The following is a 19504-nucleotide window of genomic DNA, read 5'->3' as shown; positions in this document are numbered from 1 at the left end:
AAATAAGAGGGTCATCTACAAGGCAGAAAGAGAGACCTCAGAATGAAACCAACCTGTCATCACCTTGATATTACACTTCTAGCCTCCACAAATGTGAGAAAAATAGTTTTTATTAAGCCACTCAGTCTGTGATATTTGGTTATGACCACCTAACCACACTAATAAGAACGGGTGTGTCCTTTGTGACTTTTCAATCCTGTCTGCTATAACATGGAAGCAATGGCTGGAGCTTGTGCAGCCCTCTTGAACCGAAAGTTGGTAGCTGCATATACAGGATGTACAAGGGAGAAGAGTGGTGGTAAATTCATCATAACAGACCTGGTTATCTGTAACTTTTTTTATGATGGTGTAATAAAATAATATGTTGTTAGACGTACTGCTATTTTATATCTCTACCCATTGCTTGTGATTGCCTTGACCTAATATTAAGTTGAATCAAATGCAAATTAATATAAAAATATTTATTTTTCACCTATAATAGGGAGATAACGTTAAACATGAAAAAGTTATAACTTTCTCTATAATATCTATACTATCTATTATCTAGGATAGGGCCACACACACTACTCTTAATACTTAATTAGCAAATCTTAATATCCTCCCCAAATTCAGCACTCACCTACTCCACAAAGTTTTTATCCTGACAAATTTTGCCAAACTATTGTTCCCAGGGAATATTGGGCAGTTACAGTGATAATAAAGACAGTAGGGAAGAAGTGTTGGGTCAAAGCATATGTAAGCAGGGTAACTACTGACAATCCCTCATGTGACTAATTTATGATGCTAGTGAACTAACCCAAGTGCAGATCTGAGAGGATTTTCCTGAGCTCGATTCTCCTAGTTTGTCGACGGAATGAGTTAGGCTCTGGTTTGAGCCTCCTCAGAAGCAATGACAAATGGAGGGCAAACTGATGTCAAGCCACAGAATCTTGCACAGATTTCAACCAAATCAGAGGCTCAAATTAGCAATCTACTGTGTGGGTAGAGAGCATTTATTTAGCCAAATTTGGAATCAGAATTAAGCAGTGGTGAGCTCATCAGTGTAAATGCTGATTTATCAGCAACATAGATTCAACTAATTTTTTCCTTAATTTTTATCATTGTGAGTATATCATCACAAGTGAACAAATTTGGTTAGTTATTGAGAAGTCATAAATGTAAGGCAGTGGCAACAGGTGCAGAATGGGAATTAAGATCCTGGGTTCCAGGATTTGTGGCAATTCAGACCCACACATCATGCTCTGTTGTGTTACTTCTTTCTTTAAAAAACTATTTTTTAATTCATTAACATACAGTGTAATATTAATTTCAGGTGTAGAATTTAGTTATTCAACACTGATATACAACATCAGTGCTCATCACAGCAGTCCTCCTTAACACCCATCACCCATTTAACCCATACTCTGGTAATTATCAGTTTGTTCTTTATAGTTAGGAGCATGTTTCTTGATTTTCCTCTCTTTTCCCCCCACCCTATGTTCACCTGTTTAGTTTCCTAAAATTCCACATCTGAGTGAAATCATATGGTATTTGTCTTTCTCTGACTGACTTATTTTGCTTAGTATTATACTCTCTAGATCCATCCACGTCATTGCAAATGACAAGATTTCATTATTTTCTCTGGCTGAGTAGTTGTGTTATTTCTAATGTAGTCTATAAAGCCCCTTTGAGCTGTGGAAACTGGTGCTAGTATCTGATATCTCCTATCTATAGGGAGGAGTCCTACAAAATTGTCTAAGGAGATGAAAATCACATTACTGTTCAGAGGGTTTCTGGAAGTGGGAATTGTTAAAAATACATAGCTCTCAGCTGCCTTATCTTCTTGTTTTCCTGTCATCTGATACATTTTACCGTATTTAGAGAGAAGAGGATTAAGTGTGTAGATGGAGGTATTAAGAAAGCCACAATGAAAGTTTAAGTTTTATAGATACACATGAAGAGATACAAATACAGCAAACAAACAAAGCCTTCCATTGAGTGATTCAGTCTTAACTTAGAACTATTTACAGACACCCTCATACTTGTATACTAGTTTATGAGCAATCTATGATAAGAATGGACAAAAATATTGCATATCACTGATTTTGGAAGCATCACTGATTTCTAGACTAGAGAAGATTGAAAGCAATGATTATCAAATGACCTGAGATATAATACAGATATTACTTTACAAACAATATAAATAGCTAACTATGTTGTTAGGGATGATTGTCCTATTGGCGTCCAATTGTGTGTTGTGATGGGGAAGTGCCGTCGTCGTCTTGCAGGGTGAGGACAACTGATCAGCCTCTTGGTGGTTATTTGCACAGAGGGCATGTCCGGGATACGGGCCAGGGCCGCGTGAGCTTATGTCCTGTTGGCCTTTCTGCAGTAGTTGCTGCCCGGGCGAAGACGGTTTCCGCTGTTCCTCTTCTTTGCTCTTAGGTGCCTTAGATGCAACTTCCTGAAAGTTATACGCTAGTTTCCTAATTTTAGATAGTCTTCTTTTGACACTTAATCGGACATATTCTTCAAAATAAAATTTTCCTTTTCTTTCTTTCTTTCTTTCTCTATTTCTTCCTTTCTTTCAGAGCTGCTGCCCATCCTTCTGTATTTCCACTACTCTTTTCTTGTCAAAACAAAAGACTCAAACATCATTTTAATATGTGATAAGACAGCTAAGGAACATGGTTTGTCCAATGAACAAATTGGAAAATTGCCATTTTTATCCTCCTATTTTCAAAGGCTTTTGTTTCAACATAATTGGGACTCAAGATCCAGGAGGAGATTTGTAATCTTATCTTTGTTGTAAGTTACTGGAAGTCAGCACAAAGAATGTAAAAAAGTAGCTTTTGTTCAACTTGAGAAATGCCATCTTGTCTCTATAAAATAATGATCCTGAAACACCATGTAGATACAGTTTTATTATAAAATTATTCTCTCAAAATGAGGGAAAATGTGTTCATATTGAAGATATAGGATTACATGATAGCTATTAATAACATTATTTAACACATATTAAGTGTTTACCATATGCTTTATATATTATATGTATTACCTCAAATAATGATCACAACAACCCTATCAGGTAGACACTCTTATAAAATCTTCATTTGACATATAAGAGAAATGAGAAATGAAGATAAGTTGTCCAAAGTCACAGCTCATAAGAGGAAGAACCACGATTTGACTCGAGGCCGTCTAGCTCTAGCTTTTGCCTTTTAACCACTGCATTTCACTGATTCACTGATATGGAATATTTAATCCTGCTTTTCTTTGTACATATGATAGCATTTCTGAACTATGTTCATGAAGCTGTAATACACTGGCAATTTTGAGAAATGGGCATTGCTGAACTATATTAGTACTGTACTGTGAGTAAAAATGAATTGATAAATGATTTCCTGATTATTGCTGATGTTATAATGTTCCATGGAGGAATTTAAATATGGAGACCATATTAGTTAGGGCATTTTTAATAGAAACTATCCCAAGTTAGCCTAAGCATAGCAAGTGAGTTCATGGCAGTGTGGTGGGACAGTTGTTTTACATTAAAGCTAGGAAAGAAATGAACCTCAGAAAGAAAATAAAATTAGTGACTAAAAAGTGTTGAGGAATATTTCTTTTTCTTCATATTCCACATCACACAGCAAATGAGTTTTAGATCTGTTTTTCTCACTCCAGGACAGAATGATTCACTTTGCTTCTCTGGGTAGATCATGATATTTTACTTATCCTGAGTTTGCAATTCACTTTAGAAGGACACAGTCTCTCTTCACCCTAACTCCAGTCTCCCAGAAGAAAGAATGTCATTGGCTCTAATTAGGTGCATATATTTGCGTCTCATCAGTTATTATCAGAGGAGACTTTATAAAGTGAAAATACACTTATAGAATGTGATTTCTATAAATCAGGAATTTATAAAGCTTTTGCAGACTAGTGAATATGATCAGAATAGCAGTAAGCATTGCAGCGACGTCAATGCAGAGACTATTTCACAGTAGGGAGCACAGAATTATGGCATATCAGTGTTATTAAAGAAAAATATAGTTGGTAGTTTTTAACATCATACACTAACTTTCCCTCCTCAGATCTCGTCAATTATGATCAATTATTCATTAAAACTCTGAGATGGATATTGTTTTGGATATATTATTGTTAATCCATGAAATATATATTCAAATTGGGAAGTGCGTTGGTTTTAACTAATGTCAACCAAGATAGAAATTGCATTTCTCTGAACCACGAGTATGTTCTCAGGTTAGAGTTGAGCAGGAGAGAAGCTCCAATGATTTTTGAAAGATGTGAATGAAGCAGTCATCATTAATCTTAGGTTTTCACCATCAGATATGGTGATAGGCAGTTGGAGAGGACCCAGGAAGTCTTAGTTCATCCTTTCTCTCTTCATAAAAATTTTTTAATGTTTATTTTTGAGAAAGAGAGCATGAAAGGGGAAGGGGCAGAGAGACAGGGGGACAGACGATCCGAAGCAGGCTTTGCACTAACAACAGTGGGATTGAATTCGTGAACCTCGAGGTAACGACCTGAGCTAAAGTAGGCCGCTTAACCAACTGGGCCACCCAGGCAACTCGCCCCATCTTTTCTCTCTTCTGCTCATGTCCTCCTCATATTTTCAATTATTTGCCTGGCTGACAAATAGGGACTCTCATTCCACCACCAGACACTTGCCTGCAGACCCTCAGAGGTGATAACTAACCAGTCAACAGCTTCCCATAGACAAAGCCAAAGGCTACCTACCCTTCATGGTTGTATTTCAGTGACTGAATGTGCTTGGCTCCTCACATTTCCTGGTAAGCTCCAATGCATCCATCTAAGCGAGTGCTTAAGGCAGTCAGGTTAATTACTCTTTTTCTGAACCTCCAGCTCTCCTGTCCAGAGTTTTGCAAATAACTTTAAGGTCTAATTGCTAAAAGTAAATCTCTTACTACATAATACAGTGATGCTGTAACTCTGCTTCTCTGACTGCAGCTTGACTAAAACAGTGGTTACCACCAGAAGTGCTCCCTGGAAAATTGAACCTAAATGCTTGAAATCTGGAATTGGTTCCTTGATTTGACAAGATTAAAAGGCATAATGGATTCTAAGGTTGCTAAGTCAGGATGAACCTAATTCTGGGTCAAACGGATATTATTGAGAGGAGTGCAGTAATCAGAGAGTCTGACATCAGTGTATTTGCTCAAGCAGCTGGGAGTCTGCTTGGTTGGCTGCCTGAAACATGGACTCAGATATAACTTATGCCCAAAAAAGTTGAGATGCCAGAACTTCCTTTCTGTACTATGAAGTTGTGCTTTCCAATGTGATAGCATTAAATACATTTGCTTATTAAAATAATATTATGCTACAATATTACAGGTGATCGTGATTTTAGAAAATAAAATAGAAGTGAATAAATATCAAAAATTGGATAAAGTAATAAAAAAATGAATAAATAAATAAAAAAATTAAGGCATCAAAACAGATTGAACTTAGACCAGCACTTCGTATACCTCTATCACAAAGAACAAATTACAGGGTCTTAACAAAAAATAAATTCTATAACATTGTTTTCAAAATAAACACACATAGATCATATATACTAATGGGATTTATTGCTATTTTAGTTTCATATTGGGAAGCACAATTATTTAATGTGAATAAAATTGTAAAAGAAATAAAAGAAAATAAACAAATTAAGGTTAATTAGAATCAGTAAAATTAAAGTTCCATTTCATAGTTGTTCTAACCATATTGCAAGAGTTAAACAGCCAAATAGAGCTAGTGGCTGCCATATGCAATAACACATATATAGACTATTCCCATCATGGCAGGAGATTTTATTAAATAGTCCTGCTCTAGAGAAGAGAATCCCAAAGCACTTAGAGATTGGAATACCAGGGTGGGTATATCATATGGCATCTGCTTACTCAACCCCTAACTTTGTCTCTTGGAGGAGGATAAGCTCTTAATCAAGCTGTAAAAGCATACATTGTAAGTGGAACACCAATATTCTTGATGAGTTCTGCAATGGGTAGTTTCTACAGGCCAGCAGTGATAGTGGAAATTGTTGTTATCAAACGAATTACCAGAATTTAATGGAGCTGATAAGTATTGGAGTTGTAGGAGGAAAGTGACCTACACTTAACTGCCAGAGACAGGTTGTGTAATGGTTACTGGGTGGCAGAAACCTAAAGAGATCTTTAATTCTGGCTAACATATCATGGTATCCCTGGAACTGAAATAGATGAGCAGCATATTAAATTTTTACTTGAAAGTCCAAAGTTCAATGAACAGAAGTCCTACTTAAAAGATCAGGGTAGAGAGGCACCTTGGTGGCTTGGCACAGTCAGTTAAGCATCTGATTCTTGATTTTGGTCCAGGTCATGATTTCACGGTTCATGGAATTGAGCCCAAGTCAGGCTCTGTGCAGACAGTGCGGAACCTGCTTAGGATTCTCTCTCTTCCTCTCTCTGCCCCTCCCCTGCTAGCATGCGTGTATGCTTAGTGTCTCTCTCTCTCTCTCTCTCTCTCTCTCTCTCTCACTGTTTATGTCTCTCTCTCAAAATAAAACATTCTTAAAAAATTTAAAAAAATGATCAGGGTAGAGACTTCTGGTTCCTGTACCATTTTCTAGGTTTGAATCAGTTAACAAATCATAACACTTAGAAAGAAAGGAAGGTTGAGCAATTGTTGAGGAAAGAGTACTGCCCTACCAAGAAACGTATTCTATAAATCTTTGGTTAGTCTTTCCCCAATGAATCTTCATCAGACATCATGGTGGTTATGCTTTAGGAAAGGACAATTAACCAGAATTCAGAGATAATTGGACACTGTGAACTAACACTAATTCCTGAAATCAAAAGTGCTGTGAGGTCCACCAGTCAGCACAAGGTGTTGTTGGAATCTTGTGGTAAACAGAACCACCTCAGGCCCAAGTCATAGTGGATGCAGTGAGACCCCCAACCCCAGGCTATACTTATTTTCTTAATTCTGATATGCATAGTTGAAACAGATATATCCAGAAAATAGCAGAAACCCTACTTTCCTTACCTGGCCTGTGGAATAAGCTACTATGAAAGAAAAGGAAATGTAGAAGCCCCTAGATTTGCTTTTCTAGAGGGATTGATTAGTTTCGCCATTGTAAACTTGAATTATGCAAGGTTGGTGATTCTACTCACGTTTCAATTTCCCTTGCTTATTTTTCTGTGCCAGCAACAAATGGGTCTTGGAGAAAGAGAGTAGGTCATTGTAAACCTAATCGGGTGGTGACTTCAATTTCAACTGCTGCTCCAGTTGCAATTTCTTTGCTGGAGCAAATCAACACATCCTGGCACCTCATATTCAAGTATTGATCTGGTGAATGTGTTGTTTTCTTCTGTGCCTATTAGTAAGGACACAAGAAACAGTTTGCATACAGCTAGCAGATCCAATAACACAGCTTCATTCTCGTACCTCAGAGCTGTATCAATTATTTCATAATCTAGCCACAGGGGCATTGATCTCTTCTCTATTTCATACATCATGTGTATCCTTTATACTGGTGATGTCATGGCGATTGCGTTGATGAGCAGGAGTAATAACAAGCTTAAATACCTTAATAAGAGGCACCTGGGTGGCTCAGTTGATTAAGTGTCTAACTATTGGTTTCAGCTCAGGTCATGATCTCACGGTTTGTGAATTCGAGCCCCACATCAGGCTCTGTGTTGACAGTGTGGAGCCACTGTAGATTCTCTCCCTCTCTCTCTGCCCCTCCCCCACTCCTCTCTCTCTCTGTTTCTCTCAAAAATAAATAAACTTAAATTAAAAAAAAAACCTTCATAAGATATATGTGTACTTAAGGGTAGGAAATAAATATGGAGAAATTCAATGGCCTTTCACATTGATAAAGTTTATATATATGATATATATAATATATATACAGTTATATATACATATATACTTATATACGGATATATTTATTATATTATAGATATATCTCTTCTAAGTGCAGGGTAACATAATCCTTAGCGAGCCCCTTTGAATTTTAGAGGACCATATGCCCCTTCTGGGCATGTTATTTCAATTCATTTGCTAAGGAACCCAAAAGTGGGACTCAACGCACAAAGTCTTATTAATGGATCTTGGCTGCCGGGCAAGCAATTCTGCTACATGGGCCATATGAACTTTGAAGATAATGAGTATTTTTGGAGTCTATATATTGAATAGGGATGCTACATGAAGACTTTGGAGGGGCCCTATGGGAGTGATCATAGCACAAGTCTCTAGGATTTGGGAACAATGTTATTCTATTCTCTCTCTATATCTATTCGATGAAAAAGCAGTTTCTGGTTTATATGGTCTCAGAAAACATGTAAAGCTTTTTATAGTCCATTAAATTATCATGTGACTTGACCTCCCTATCTAGGTGATGTCTGATCTACAAAGATGTAACGCTGGACATGTGCAGCAACACTCCACCTAGTGAAGTGGTACGCATAAAATAAAGTTCAAGCAAACTCTAAATGCATGAGCATCTGGCTCCATTTCTGTGGCTGCTGTTTCTGTTGTATTATATCCTTTTTGTAATTGGTTCCTATGGCACCTGTATTTCTTCCCCATTTTTAGCTGTAGCTATTGCTAGTCTAATCTAAGTTATCAGTCACATCTGAATGATAAACGTGAAGCACAAGTTCACAAAGCTTGAGAGAATTACAAAGGAACCAAAAGGCACACACGTTGCATTTATAAATAACTATATAATTAAAAAGATGAAGAGGGGCGCCTGGGTGGCGCAGTCGGTTAAGCATCTGACTTCAGCCAGGTCACCATCTCGCGGTCCGTGAGTTCGAGCCCCGCGTCAGGCTCTGGGCTGATGGCTCAGAGCCTGGAGCCTGTTTCCGATTCTGTGTCTCCCTCTCTCTCTGCCCCTCCCCCGTTCATGCTCTGTCTCTCTCTGTCCCAAAAAAAAATAAATAAACGTGGGAAAAAAAAGATGAAGAATACACAAATGCACGCATGTTTCTTTGCTGGTGTTTCAGAATAGTCACTACATCCTTATTGTTTTGAAATAGTCAATACATCCTTATTCTTCCACTTTTGGTAAAATACTCACAGAAAAACAACAGTCCTCCCTTCTTGTAGAATCTATCTACCCCCTCCCAGCCTCCAGAATTTTCTAGGTCTACATTATTTAGTAATGATTATGTAATATGGGTCAATTCTTATATTGTTGAAATAATACATACACACAACACACACACACACACACACACACACACACACACACACAATAAAGGTCCAAAACATAATAGAGTTTGAAATACAAAGTATGGCAGATTATAACACATGACATATAATCTGTCGAACAAAAGCTATTATTCTATCCTTTCTGTGAAAATATAATATCTAACATTTTTGTTCAAGGTAGAAAATCTATAAACAAAGATAAGCAGTGTGCACCATCTTGTGGATGAACTTCCATCAACCCAGCAGATTGTACCTCCATCCTCCACATTCTGAACAAAGGGTCAGTCCATCTTTACTGAGAAATAATCTATGTCCTGCACCTTTCCTTCCTTCTACCTCTCAGCCAAATGTAAGTTCACAGGCCTCATTTTTCAGAATTGTGGTCAATATGATAAAGTTGTTTGGAATAAGGGAAATGGCTCAGGCTTTTCCTTCAAAGCAATCACAACTGGGCTACTAAGATATTGGGTACAGTTCAAGCATCAAGAACTTAGACCAATGCTAGAAAGTGAAGCAATGCAAGTATAAGTTTGATTATAATTTGGGGTCAAAGATGCTGAGATCAGAATCTGAACTAATGCTATGGTATAGAGTTATGAGTTTAAAAAAACAGGAAAAAGAATTTGGAAGTTACATAAGCCCCCCAAATGCACGAATGGTTATTAATATGAGTACAGGAAGCTGAAAATAAATGGAATAGCTTAAAGGCTCCATTAGTATAGGCTTCCAATGTAAGGAGAATGTGTAGGATTATTACTTAATTTTCCATATTTAATACTTTCTTCTCATGAAATTAGTCCACTTCATCCAACTATCAATCCTTCAAGTAAACACTATTCTTTTTTTTTTTTTTAATTTATTTTAGGGACAGAGAGAGAATGCACAAGCGAGGGAGAGGCTTAGGGGGGAGAGAAAGAATCCAAAGCAGTCTCCATGTTCAGCATGGAGCCATGGTGGGATCTCATGACCATGAGATCATGACCTAAGTAGCAATCAAGAGTAAGATGCCTAACCGACTGAGCCACCAGGCATCCCTAAACACTATTCTTAATACCCACACTCTACCAGCAAGGAAATTAAAGCACAGGACTCTACATAACTTGCACAGATTGCAAACCTAATAAAGCCTTAGAAACTGTGTTCAAACACAAACATGTCCATTCCATAGTGTGTGCACTTAAGCACTCTGCTGTTTCACATTTCATTACATTTTAGCGACTGGTGTGATACAAGGCCAACAAAGCTTTTGCTTTTCTACCGGATATCACAAAGTTAGTGAAAGTGTTCTGGAAGATAAAAAAGTGTAATAAAAGATGGAAAATAGAGAACTTAGGGGCAAAAGAGGGAGATGGATAGGATAGAAGGCATCTCCTGAATCAGATACAGTCAAGAGTTCAAAGGATATATAATTGACCCTGATTCATAATACAGAAAGACTATGATACAGTATAGACTTGGTCTCCCTACAGATCTGGGTTGAAGTCATATATGTATTCAAATACTTCGTATCTTAGGCATCTAACAATTCTTTTCTTTTAAGTTTTTTATTTATTTATTTTGAGAGAGAGAGAGAGAGAGCAAGTGGGGGAGGGGCAGAAAGAGAGCGGGAGAGAAAGAATCCCAAACAGGCTCTGAACTGACTGATGTGGGTCTCAAACCCAAGAACCCTGAGATCATGACCTGAGTCAAAGTCAGATACTTAACTGACTGAACTATCCAGGTGCCCCATCCAACAATTCTTAAAAACAAATTTATGTGATAAAAAGAGCATAATATAAACCTAACAACTCTTTAAAATCATTTTTCTCATCTGCAAACTGAGAACAAAACCACCTAGCTTGCTTAATTAAAATATAGGTAAAATGTATGGTAAATTCAATGATTTAAATAAATGATCATTTTCCTTTTCTATTTTTCAAGAATGTTATAATTGAAATCACTGTATAAACAAATCTAATTAGAAAGCTATCTCAACATGTGTTCACATTTTTATTAATACTCAAAGAGGCTAATACAGACATCAAGAGGGAGATATACAAAGCAGTCACAAATCTTTCTAAATTCCACTGTTTTAAAAGTACAGGGACTGGTAGCTGAGAAACTTTTTAATTGAATATCAGTTTGGGCTGCAAAGAAACCGAGGTAATGATCACTTTGATTCAGGCAGTCATGGGAGTCATTTGACTCAAACCCTCAATTTATACAAATGAGGACAGTGAGGCCCAGGGAGTTTGAAGGAATTGCCTGACCTCTCACAGATAGTTAATGATAGAGGGACGGTTTGAATAGCAATCTCTGGGATGTATGTGATGTTTTTTTTTTTTTTTCTTAAGTACTAAGAGTATACATCAGATAATAACCTCTTTAAAATAACTAACAGGGGCGCCTGGGTGGCGCAGTCGGTTAAGCGTCCGACTTCAGCCAGGTCACGATCTTGCGGTCCGTGAGTTCGAGCCCCGCGTCGGGCTCTGGGCTGATGGCTCAGAGCCTGGAGCCTGTTTCCAATTCTGTGTCTCCCTCTCTCTCTGCCCCTCCCCCGTTCATGCTCTGTCTCTCTCTGTCCCAAAAATAAATAAAAAAACGTTGAAAAAAAAAATTTAAAAAAAAATAACTAACAAAGAAGAGGGCTAACAAATAAATGCATTAAACACATAAAAAGGGAACAAACAAAAACCAAATGTCTTCACAATATGAAAATATTTAGAGTGGGGAATTAGCTACATAATCTCCATGGATACTCATTTGCTCCATGGTGCCACATAATGAAGGTCATTTTTATTCACAAATGTCCGCTATGTGACTAACAGTCTTTATACAGGTACATAGCAGTAACAATAATAACAGAGTTATTCCAAGAAAAATAACTAAATAGGCAGATAAAACAATGACAATCTGATTGCACACATTTATTTACGAGAGAGAGAGAAAGAGAGGGAGAATTTTGAGTTTTACTGAGCTACTTACAATTCCAAAAATATGTATATGTTTCTTACCTGAGTCTTTGGTACTATTGTTTCCATTGCGGCTTGTTTTTGTTGGAATGAGTGGTCAACAATGCAGTATTCCTACTTGATCTACCACAGATACTTAAAAGTTATTGTCTCTATGCAGCTTTCCTCACTCCTAACACCCAAATAACACCTGTAGTTCAGAAGCCTTATCAATTAATCTCCCTTCAATCTCCCTGCAACTACTAACTAGAACAATGTCTAGAACCTAGTATATACAAGTCTTTTCTTCTTTTCAATTTTTAAAAAATGTTTATTTATTTATTTTGAGAGAGAGAGAGTTCTCGAGCAAGGGAGGGGCAAAGAGATTGGCAGAGAGAGAAAGAATCCCAGGCAGGTTTTGCATTGCCAGCACAGAGCCTGACGTGGGGCTCGAACTCACGAACCATGAGATCACGACATGAGCCGAAATCGAGAGGCAGGCTTAACCGACTGAGCTACCCAGGTGCCCCTACAAAAGTCTTTTCTAATTGAAAAACACTTTATATAAGCTGAGCAACATGCTATCAATAAAATAATTTATTTTTAGGGTAAAGTTGATAGGATATTTGTTTCCTTGATAGTCACATTGATTGTAATTCAACTGATACAAAAAAACCTGTCATAAACTATGAATCAATATTAGAAAATTAGACTAAGAATATACAGGTGATTAGATTAAAATAGAAGCACCAGAAGAAACTGATGGGCTAATTTGTTTAAATGTGCAATTTGCTACACACACATATACATATACAATATATATGAATATGTATGTGCATAGATGTACATGTATTGTGTACATAAAATGACAATAGTTTCTTCAAAATGCACATGTGTATTTCATACACAATGCCTTATTTACCTAGAAAATATTTGTAGCTACATAAATTATCTACAACAGATCAAATTTAGATGGAAAGGAAAATTTCTTTTGAGGAAGTAAGATCGACATTATGAGGGCTATATGCTAAAAGTCATGCACACAGGTCTCTGTGTGGCTCAGATGGTTAATCATCTGACTTCAGCTCCATGTCATGATCTCACAGTTTGTGGGTTCGAGCCCCATGTCAGGTTCTGTGCTGACAGTTCAGAGCTTGGAGTTTCCTTTGGATTCTGTGTCTCCCTCTCTCTGCCCTTTCCCTGCTCATTCTCTCTCTCTCTCTCTCTCTCTCTCCCTCAAAAATAAATTTTACAAAAGAATATTAAATCTATGTACATTACTTACAGAAGAGTTTAAGAGTGTTCGGGTGAAACCTGTTTAGTCTGCTTCTGGAAATAATTATAAAACATATGGCCATTTAGTTTCTCCTCCCATGGAAGATTAGAATAGAGGCAATTATACTATTAATGGCGAGAAGTAAAACTTACTATGGCAGACCAAATAGAACTTAATGGGAAAGAAACAGACACAGGGACACAGGGACAGAGGATGAGACAGAGAAAGAGAACTGAAGAATAGAAGGATGCGAGGAAAGAAGGAAGGAAGGGAAGGAGGAAAAAAAAGAAAGGAGGAAGGAAACAAAAAAGAAACATCTAAGAAATCAACAAGGACCTTAAATGAAACTAGTAAAGCAGTCTGGGCCATGTAGAGATGGCCAGTAATGCTGGTGTAGGAGAGGAAAAATTTTCCTTGACCTCTTAGGTTCAGTACCTGGGGCCTGTGAACTAAACTGACTACAGACAAAATAACAGGGGTAAAAGCATAAAAATTTATAAAATTTTACATTATTTTTTTAATGTTTATTTATTTTTGAGAGAGAGCAAGCATGAGTGGGGGAGGGGCGGAGACAGAGAGGAGGACAGAGGATCTGAAGCAGACTCTGTGATGAGCAGCAAGTCTGATGTGGGACTCAAACTCACGAACCCTGAGATCATGAACTGAGCTGACAGACTGAGCCACCCAGGTGCCCCAAATTTATCAATTTTTAATTTTGCATGCACAGGGACATCACAAAAAGAGTTGAATAACCAAAGAAATGGTGAGATTTGAGAACTGATAGGACATTTTAAAAAGGCAAAGAAATGGGGGAAAAGGGAGAATAAATGAATTTTAGCAAAGATAAGTGAGTTCTTAGAAGAACAAATGGAATATACGATAGTGTGTGTCCATGTCTGTCTGAGTGTGGCACCCACTTCTCTCTTCTCCTATGATGAGTCAGTCTCCCTGGGTGGATGAAATTCTTCTGGAGATTTATGATAATCGAGGTTTTCTTGGGGGAAGATCTGTTTTTAGGTGGATAAGGGGATCTCAGAGAAAGCCTCTCCCTGCATTTGTAGATTCTCAGCTATCTTCAGATCAGAACAATCCTTATGTCACGGTGACACATTTGGGACCTCTTCATTTGACATTGTGAACACCACCATTTGATATAGCATATATGGAAGTTCGTGATGAGCCTACATCAAGCAGTCAAGAAAGACCTCCTATTGATGTGTTTTACTTAGGAAAGTAAGGTATATTGTTGTAATTAACAAGTGATTTTCAAAACCAAAGTGATTAGACGTTTCAGTGATTAAATATTTAAGATGAAATCACTATCTAATAATACCTGGACACTAATGCACATATGTCTATTCACCTAATATGTTACTTATTGCTTATTTGCACATGAATGAAAGTAATATAATTGCAGTCCTATCATAATTAGTTTTCTGTGACACATAAAAGCTCTTAAATATTACATACTTAATGATATACCCATAAAAGAGGAAAAGGCCATATATAATTAATAAGAAAGATTATATGAGTCCATAAAACCAAACATTTCCTGGATGACTTAATAAAGCAAACTAATGATGGGTACCAATCTACTAAGACCTTTGCATAAGTGATAGACCAAACTCAGGAACCCATCAATCCTTCCTGGTGGTGGAATGGAAGCTAAAACTGGTGAAAAAGCTCTTTTGTCTTGTTTTCAAGGGTTTTCCACACTTTGGAGCTTGTTAAAAACCAGAGCATTTTTGAGAACAAGCAGATGTTTACTTCTTTTGCTAGAAACTGACTGCTTTTCTTGTCATTTTCTTCAGATATCTTTCCTTTGTCTTTGAATAAAAATTTCACAATATTAGCACAAACCTACAGATTATATTAGCACAAACCCACAGATTATAATATTAGCACAAATGCACAGATTATAAAACTATGCAGAGTAGCAAGTAGGAATTCAAAATAGAGTTCTGGATTGAAGATCCAGATAGAGTTGTAATAGGGGTATTATTTAGATTTGTTAAACAAATAGATTTGTTCTACATGACAAGTTCAGGCTCATGAACATTTGAAAGTATGTGTTGAGTCTACATCTGTGGTAGGGTCCCCTCCCTAAGGAGAGAAAAAACAGAAAACAAACTCATGATAACCTGGCTATGCGCAAAGGTGACAACATCCCTCATGACCTTGCAACATGAGACCACATCAGTCTGCACATTTGTGTGTTACCTTACATGGGAGACAAAAGAAGTAGAAAATATATAAAAAATTACACCATGTGACGTTCGGGGCTCAGTTCTTTGGGTAGGAACCCAGATGAGTGGTGCCAGCATGAATAAAGTTGAAAAGAAAAGCCTCAGAGTCGACTTCTGCAAGAATCCTGCTACACATCCATCCACAATGTTGTGCTCATTTAATTCCTGAGAGAGTCATCCACCATAGTTCTCTGAATGTTTCATATTTCTTTTTCAAGAAAATAAAATACTTCATAGTCTTCATTCTCAACAAATTCCTTTACTAAATTCCCTGGGGGATTTGCCTGTTTATTGGAAGCTGTATATGCACCTTGAAAGACTGCTATATTCACTCCTTAACCATGAAGGTAGAATTGTACTATAGCACTTTTTTAATCAAAATAACAATGAGGAACAAGCCAGGAATAATTCTGTCCTAAATATCTAGAAAAACATAGAAACTAATAATTGTTCTTTCATCACCTGGAATTGAGCTGTTACATTCACTCAGTAAACCTTTCTGAGGATGTCCCTGTGTTAGTGTCTTTGTTATGCCCTGGAGGTATAGCAACTAACAGGAGGATAACATCCTAGCCCCGCAGAGCTTGCACTACTAAGGGAATTGACGAAATTAAATGTTTCACAAGTCACCAGCTAATTACATGCGGCTTTAGTAAGGTCTCTGACAAAGAGAAAGCTATAAGATTATACAATAAAATTACTGGATTCTGGGGAATCTTGCAGTAGAGAGTGAAATTTAACATAAGATATGAATTAGCTGGGGAAAATGTTCCAGACAGAGGTGCAAGGGTGAGAGGAAGCTTGAGGGGATGGAAGAGTGATGTTAGGATTGATGCGACTGAGCTCCCGAGAATATAGTGCTAGTGGCTGTATCAGGAGAAGTGGTAAAGATTTTGGCCCTTAGAAGGAAAGCCATGGGAAGCCATGGATAGGATTTGAGCAGAGGATTCCAGGGCTTAATTTTTGTCTGTGGTGTTGAAGGTGGATTGGAGGGGTGCCTGGGTGGTTCAGTCGATTAAGCATCCGACTCTTGACTCAGGTCGAGCCCCTTGTCAGGCTCTGTGTTGATGGTGTGTAGCCTGTTTGGGATTCTTTCTCTCTCTCCCTCTCCCTCTCTCTCTTTCTCTGCTCCTCTCCTGCTTACATGTGTGCATGCTCCCTTTCTCTAAAGTAAATAAGCAAACTTAAAAAAAAAATAAAGTGGATTGGAGAGAGCAGTGGAGATAAACAAGTTAGGAGGTCATCCCATCAACTGTAAATGAGACGATGGTACCTTAGCTTTCCATGATAGCAGAGGAAATAAATGCATTCAAGACAAAATTACAAGTATAATTGCTAGCATATGACTATTGACTAAATATTATAGTGAAAATGTGAAAAAAAATATCAATGATGATTCCCAGGATTCTAGCTTGAGCAAATGAGCTGATGATAATGATTTTAAAAACAACTTTTTAAAAATCTTGTGAGAGCAGAAGTAACTAAATTGCCATATGAATCAGACTCACAAGATTTAAAAGATCTTACTCTGTAAGTTTGTGTGTGAGTATGTGTGTGTGTGTGTGTGTGTTTGTGTGTGTGTGTGTGTGTGTGTGAGTGTGTGTGTGTGTGTGTGTCTATCTCACACTAGAAGAAAAACATTTTGGTCATGAAATATACCCATTTTTATTCTGATATTTTAATGGCATGCATGTCCCAGATTACAGGGCTTAGTTTTTGTTTGTTTTTATTTAGCCATAAACAATTTTATTTCTTCACTTATTTTATTTTTCTTAACATTTATTTATTTTTGAGAGACAGAGAGAGACAGAACACGAGTGAGGGAGGGGCAGAGAGAGAAGGAGACACAGAATCCGAAGCAGGCTCCAGGCTCTGAGTTGTCAGCACAGAGCTGTAGGCGGGGCTCGAACTCACAAACCATGAGATCATGTATGACCTGAGCCGAAGTGGGGTGTTTGACTGAGACACCCAGGTGCCCCAGCCATAAGCAATTTTAATTGAACCAGACATTTCATAGATGTGGACCCTTCTGATGGTACATACATACCATTTATGTCTTTGTCAAGAGGTCTGCTATTAGCATTTACAAGAAGAATTGGCTGGTTTATTTTTCTTTCTTGAGCATTTCCCATAAACGAAGATAGTCAATTGCAGGTCTGCTAATTCTTTCTCACCTATTGTGCATAAAAACCTTAGAAAATATGTTACTGCTTTCCTAAAGAATACACTGGAAATAAAATGAAGACTTTTTCCTTACCTTGCTATAGCACTAAAAAGTTTTCTCATATGCTTTCATATGCACTATCATTGATTGTTACAATAATCCTGTGCAAAATGTAGTGTTATCATTTTAAGAGGAATGACACCCAGAAAGGTCAAGTAATCCAAAATAAGTAAGTCGTAGAGATAGTTCCTCAATCCATTTCTGAATCCCCATTCAATATCATTTTGTCTGTATCACACTGCCTTCATGCTTGTTTGTAACTTGTAAATTTAAAAACTCACTAAAGAAATACAAGTATAACATCATTTTCGAAGGTTTATTTAGATATTTTTGAAAGGAAAAAAAACCCTCTAGTGCCTGGTTTTAATTGTCATTTTAAGAATCAAGAACCTGTGACATGTGTGCACTGAATGGCTCATTCACACTTATTTTCAACTTGCATGAAAACAGTGATGAATTTAGAACACCTTCTGTAAATTACTGAAAAAGATGAGAAAATAAATGGTGTTCTCATGTTTCAGGAAAAAAAAAAGATGAGAAAATATAAAAATGGAATCTCAAGTGCTAAGGACTATATTATTATGGTTTTTGTTGATTATGTAATTGTAAATTCACTTGCAAAATGTCTCTAACTTTTCCATATATTTTCTGAGGTTCCTCCTAAGTTTTTAACAAATAATTGTTAGGTGCCATGGAATTCCAGAGTTTTATATAGTTATTTTCCTGAAGCAAGCTCTTTAGACCAATATAATCACCAGCAATTTTATGGAACACAGAGGAATAATGTCTCAGAAAGACAGATTTTGTGTGGTGTTTGGATTTATATCAAGAGTTTGGAGGGTTCAAAGGATCTTTCAACCAGTTCTCCCAGAGCCTCCTAGGAACAGCTTAAGACTTCACTCAGCCACATTATTCTTAGTCAAGGGAACCCACAGAGATTTCAAGCCAAACAAAAATCTTCAGAATAGATTCCTGTCTTTTTCTTTTTTTTTAAAGTTTATTTATCTTGAGAGAGATAGCACAAATGGGGATGGGGCAGAGAGAGAGAGAGAGAGAGAGAGCGCAAGAGGGAGAGGGAGATAATCCAAAGCAGGATTCACTCCCCACACTGAGCCCAATGTGGAGCTTCAACCCATAAACCATGAGATCATGACCTGAGCCAACAGCAAGTTGGACACTTAACCCACTGAGTCATCCAGAAGCCCATATCCCCTTCTTTAAAGAAGAAAGCAAACATTTCTCTGGACCTTATATATGCATATATGTTATATCCTTTGACAAGACCCCCTCACCAAGAACACACACACACACACACACACACACACACACACACACACTTTCCAATCCTGTTTGTGGGGAGACCATATCTACCTTCACTATACAAATAAAGATTTATCTGCAGAGTTAATTCTAAGAGTCACTTTGGTTTTGTTTTGGGTTCCTTGACCTATACTCAGTTTATGCAGCAGTTGGACATTTATTTCAGCTTTGTCCTTGGACCTCAAATTTCTGGCATGAAAAATGGGAAGACATTAGCATTTTTCCAGTTCATTATACTCAGAAGTATAATTAAGATAGCAAACTAAAATGGCCATAATTAGTATAGTAACTATTCTAATAAGTAAGA

The 19504-nt window shown here is 37.3% G+C and overlaps 1 protein-coding gene across 1 annotated transcript in view; it reads left to right on the top strand.

The window, feature by feature from the left end:
• Positions 1 to 210: 210 nt before the first annotated feature.
• Positions 211 to 19504, top strand: part of LOC115526337 (elongin-B-like) — a 39094-nt gene continuing 19800 nt past the window's right edge. Inside the window, exons 1-2 of the mRNA XM_032595081.1 lie at positions 211 to 298; positions 2249 to 2394. Coding sequence (XP_032450972.1) covers positions 211 to 298; positions 2249 to 2394 — 234 coding nt within the window. The remainder of the gene's footprint in view (positions 299 to 2248; positions 2395 to 19504) is intronic.

Source organism: Lynx canadensis, chromosome D1 (assembly GCF_007474595.2).
Source record: "Lynx canadensis isolate LIC74 chromosome D1, mLynCan4.pri.v2, whole genome shotgun sequence".
Lineage (NCBI taxonomy): Eukaryota > Metazoa > Chordata > Mammalia > Carnivora > Felidae > Lynx > Lynx canadensis.
Note: the sequence above shows the minus strand (reverse complement) of the source record. Positions and strands in the feature narration are given on the sequence as shown.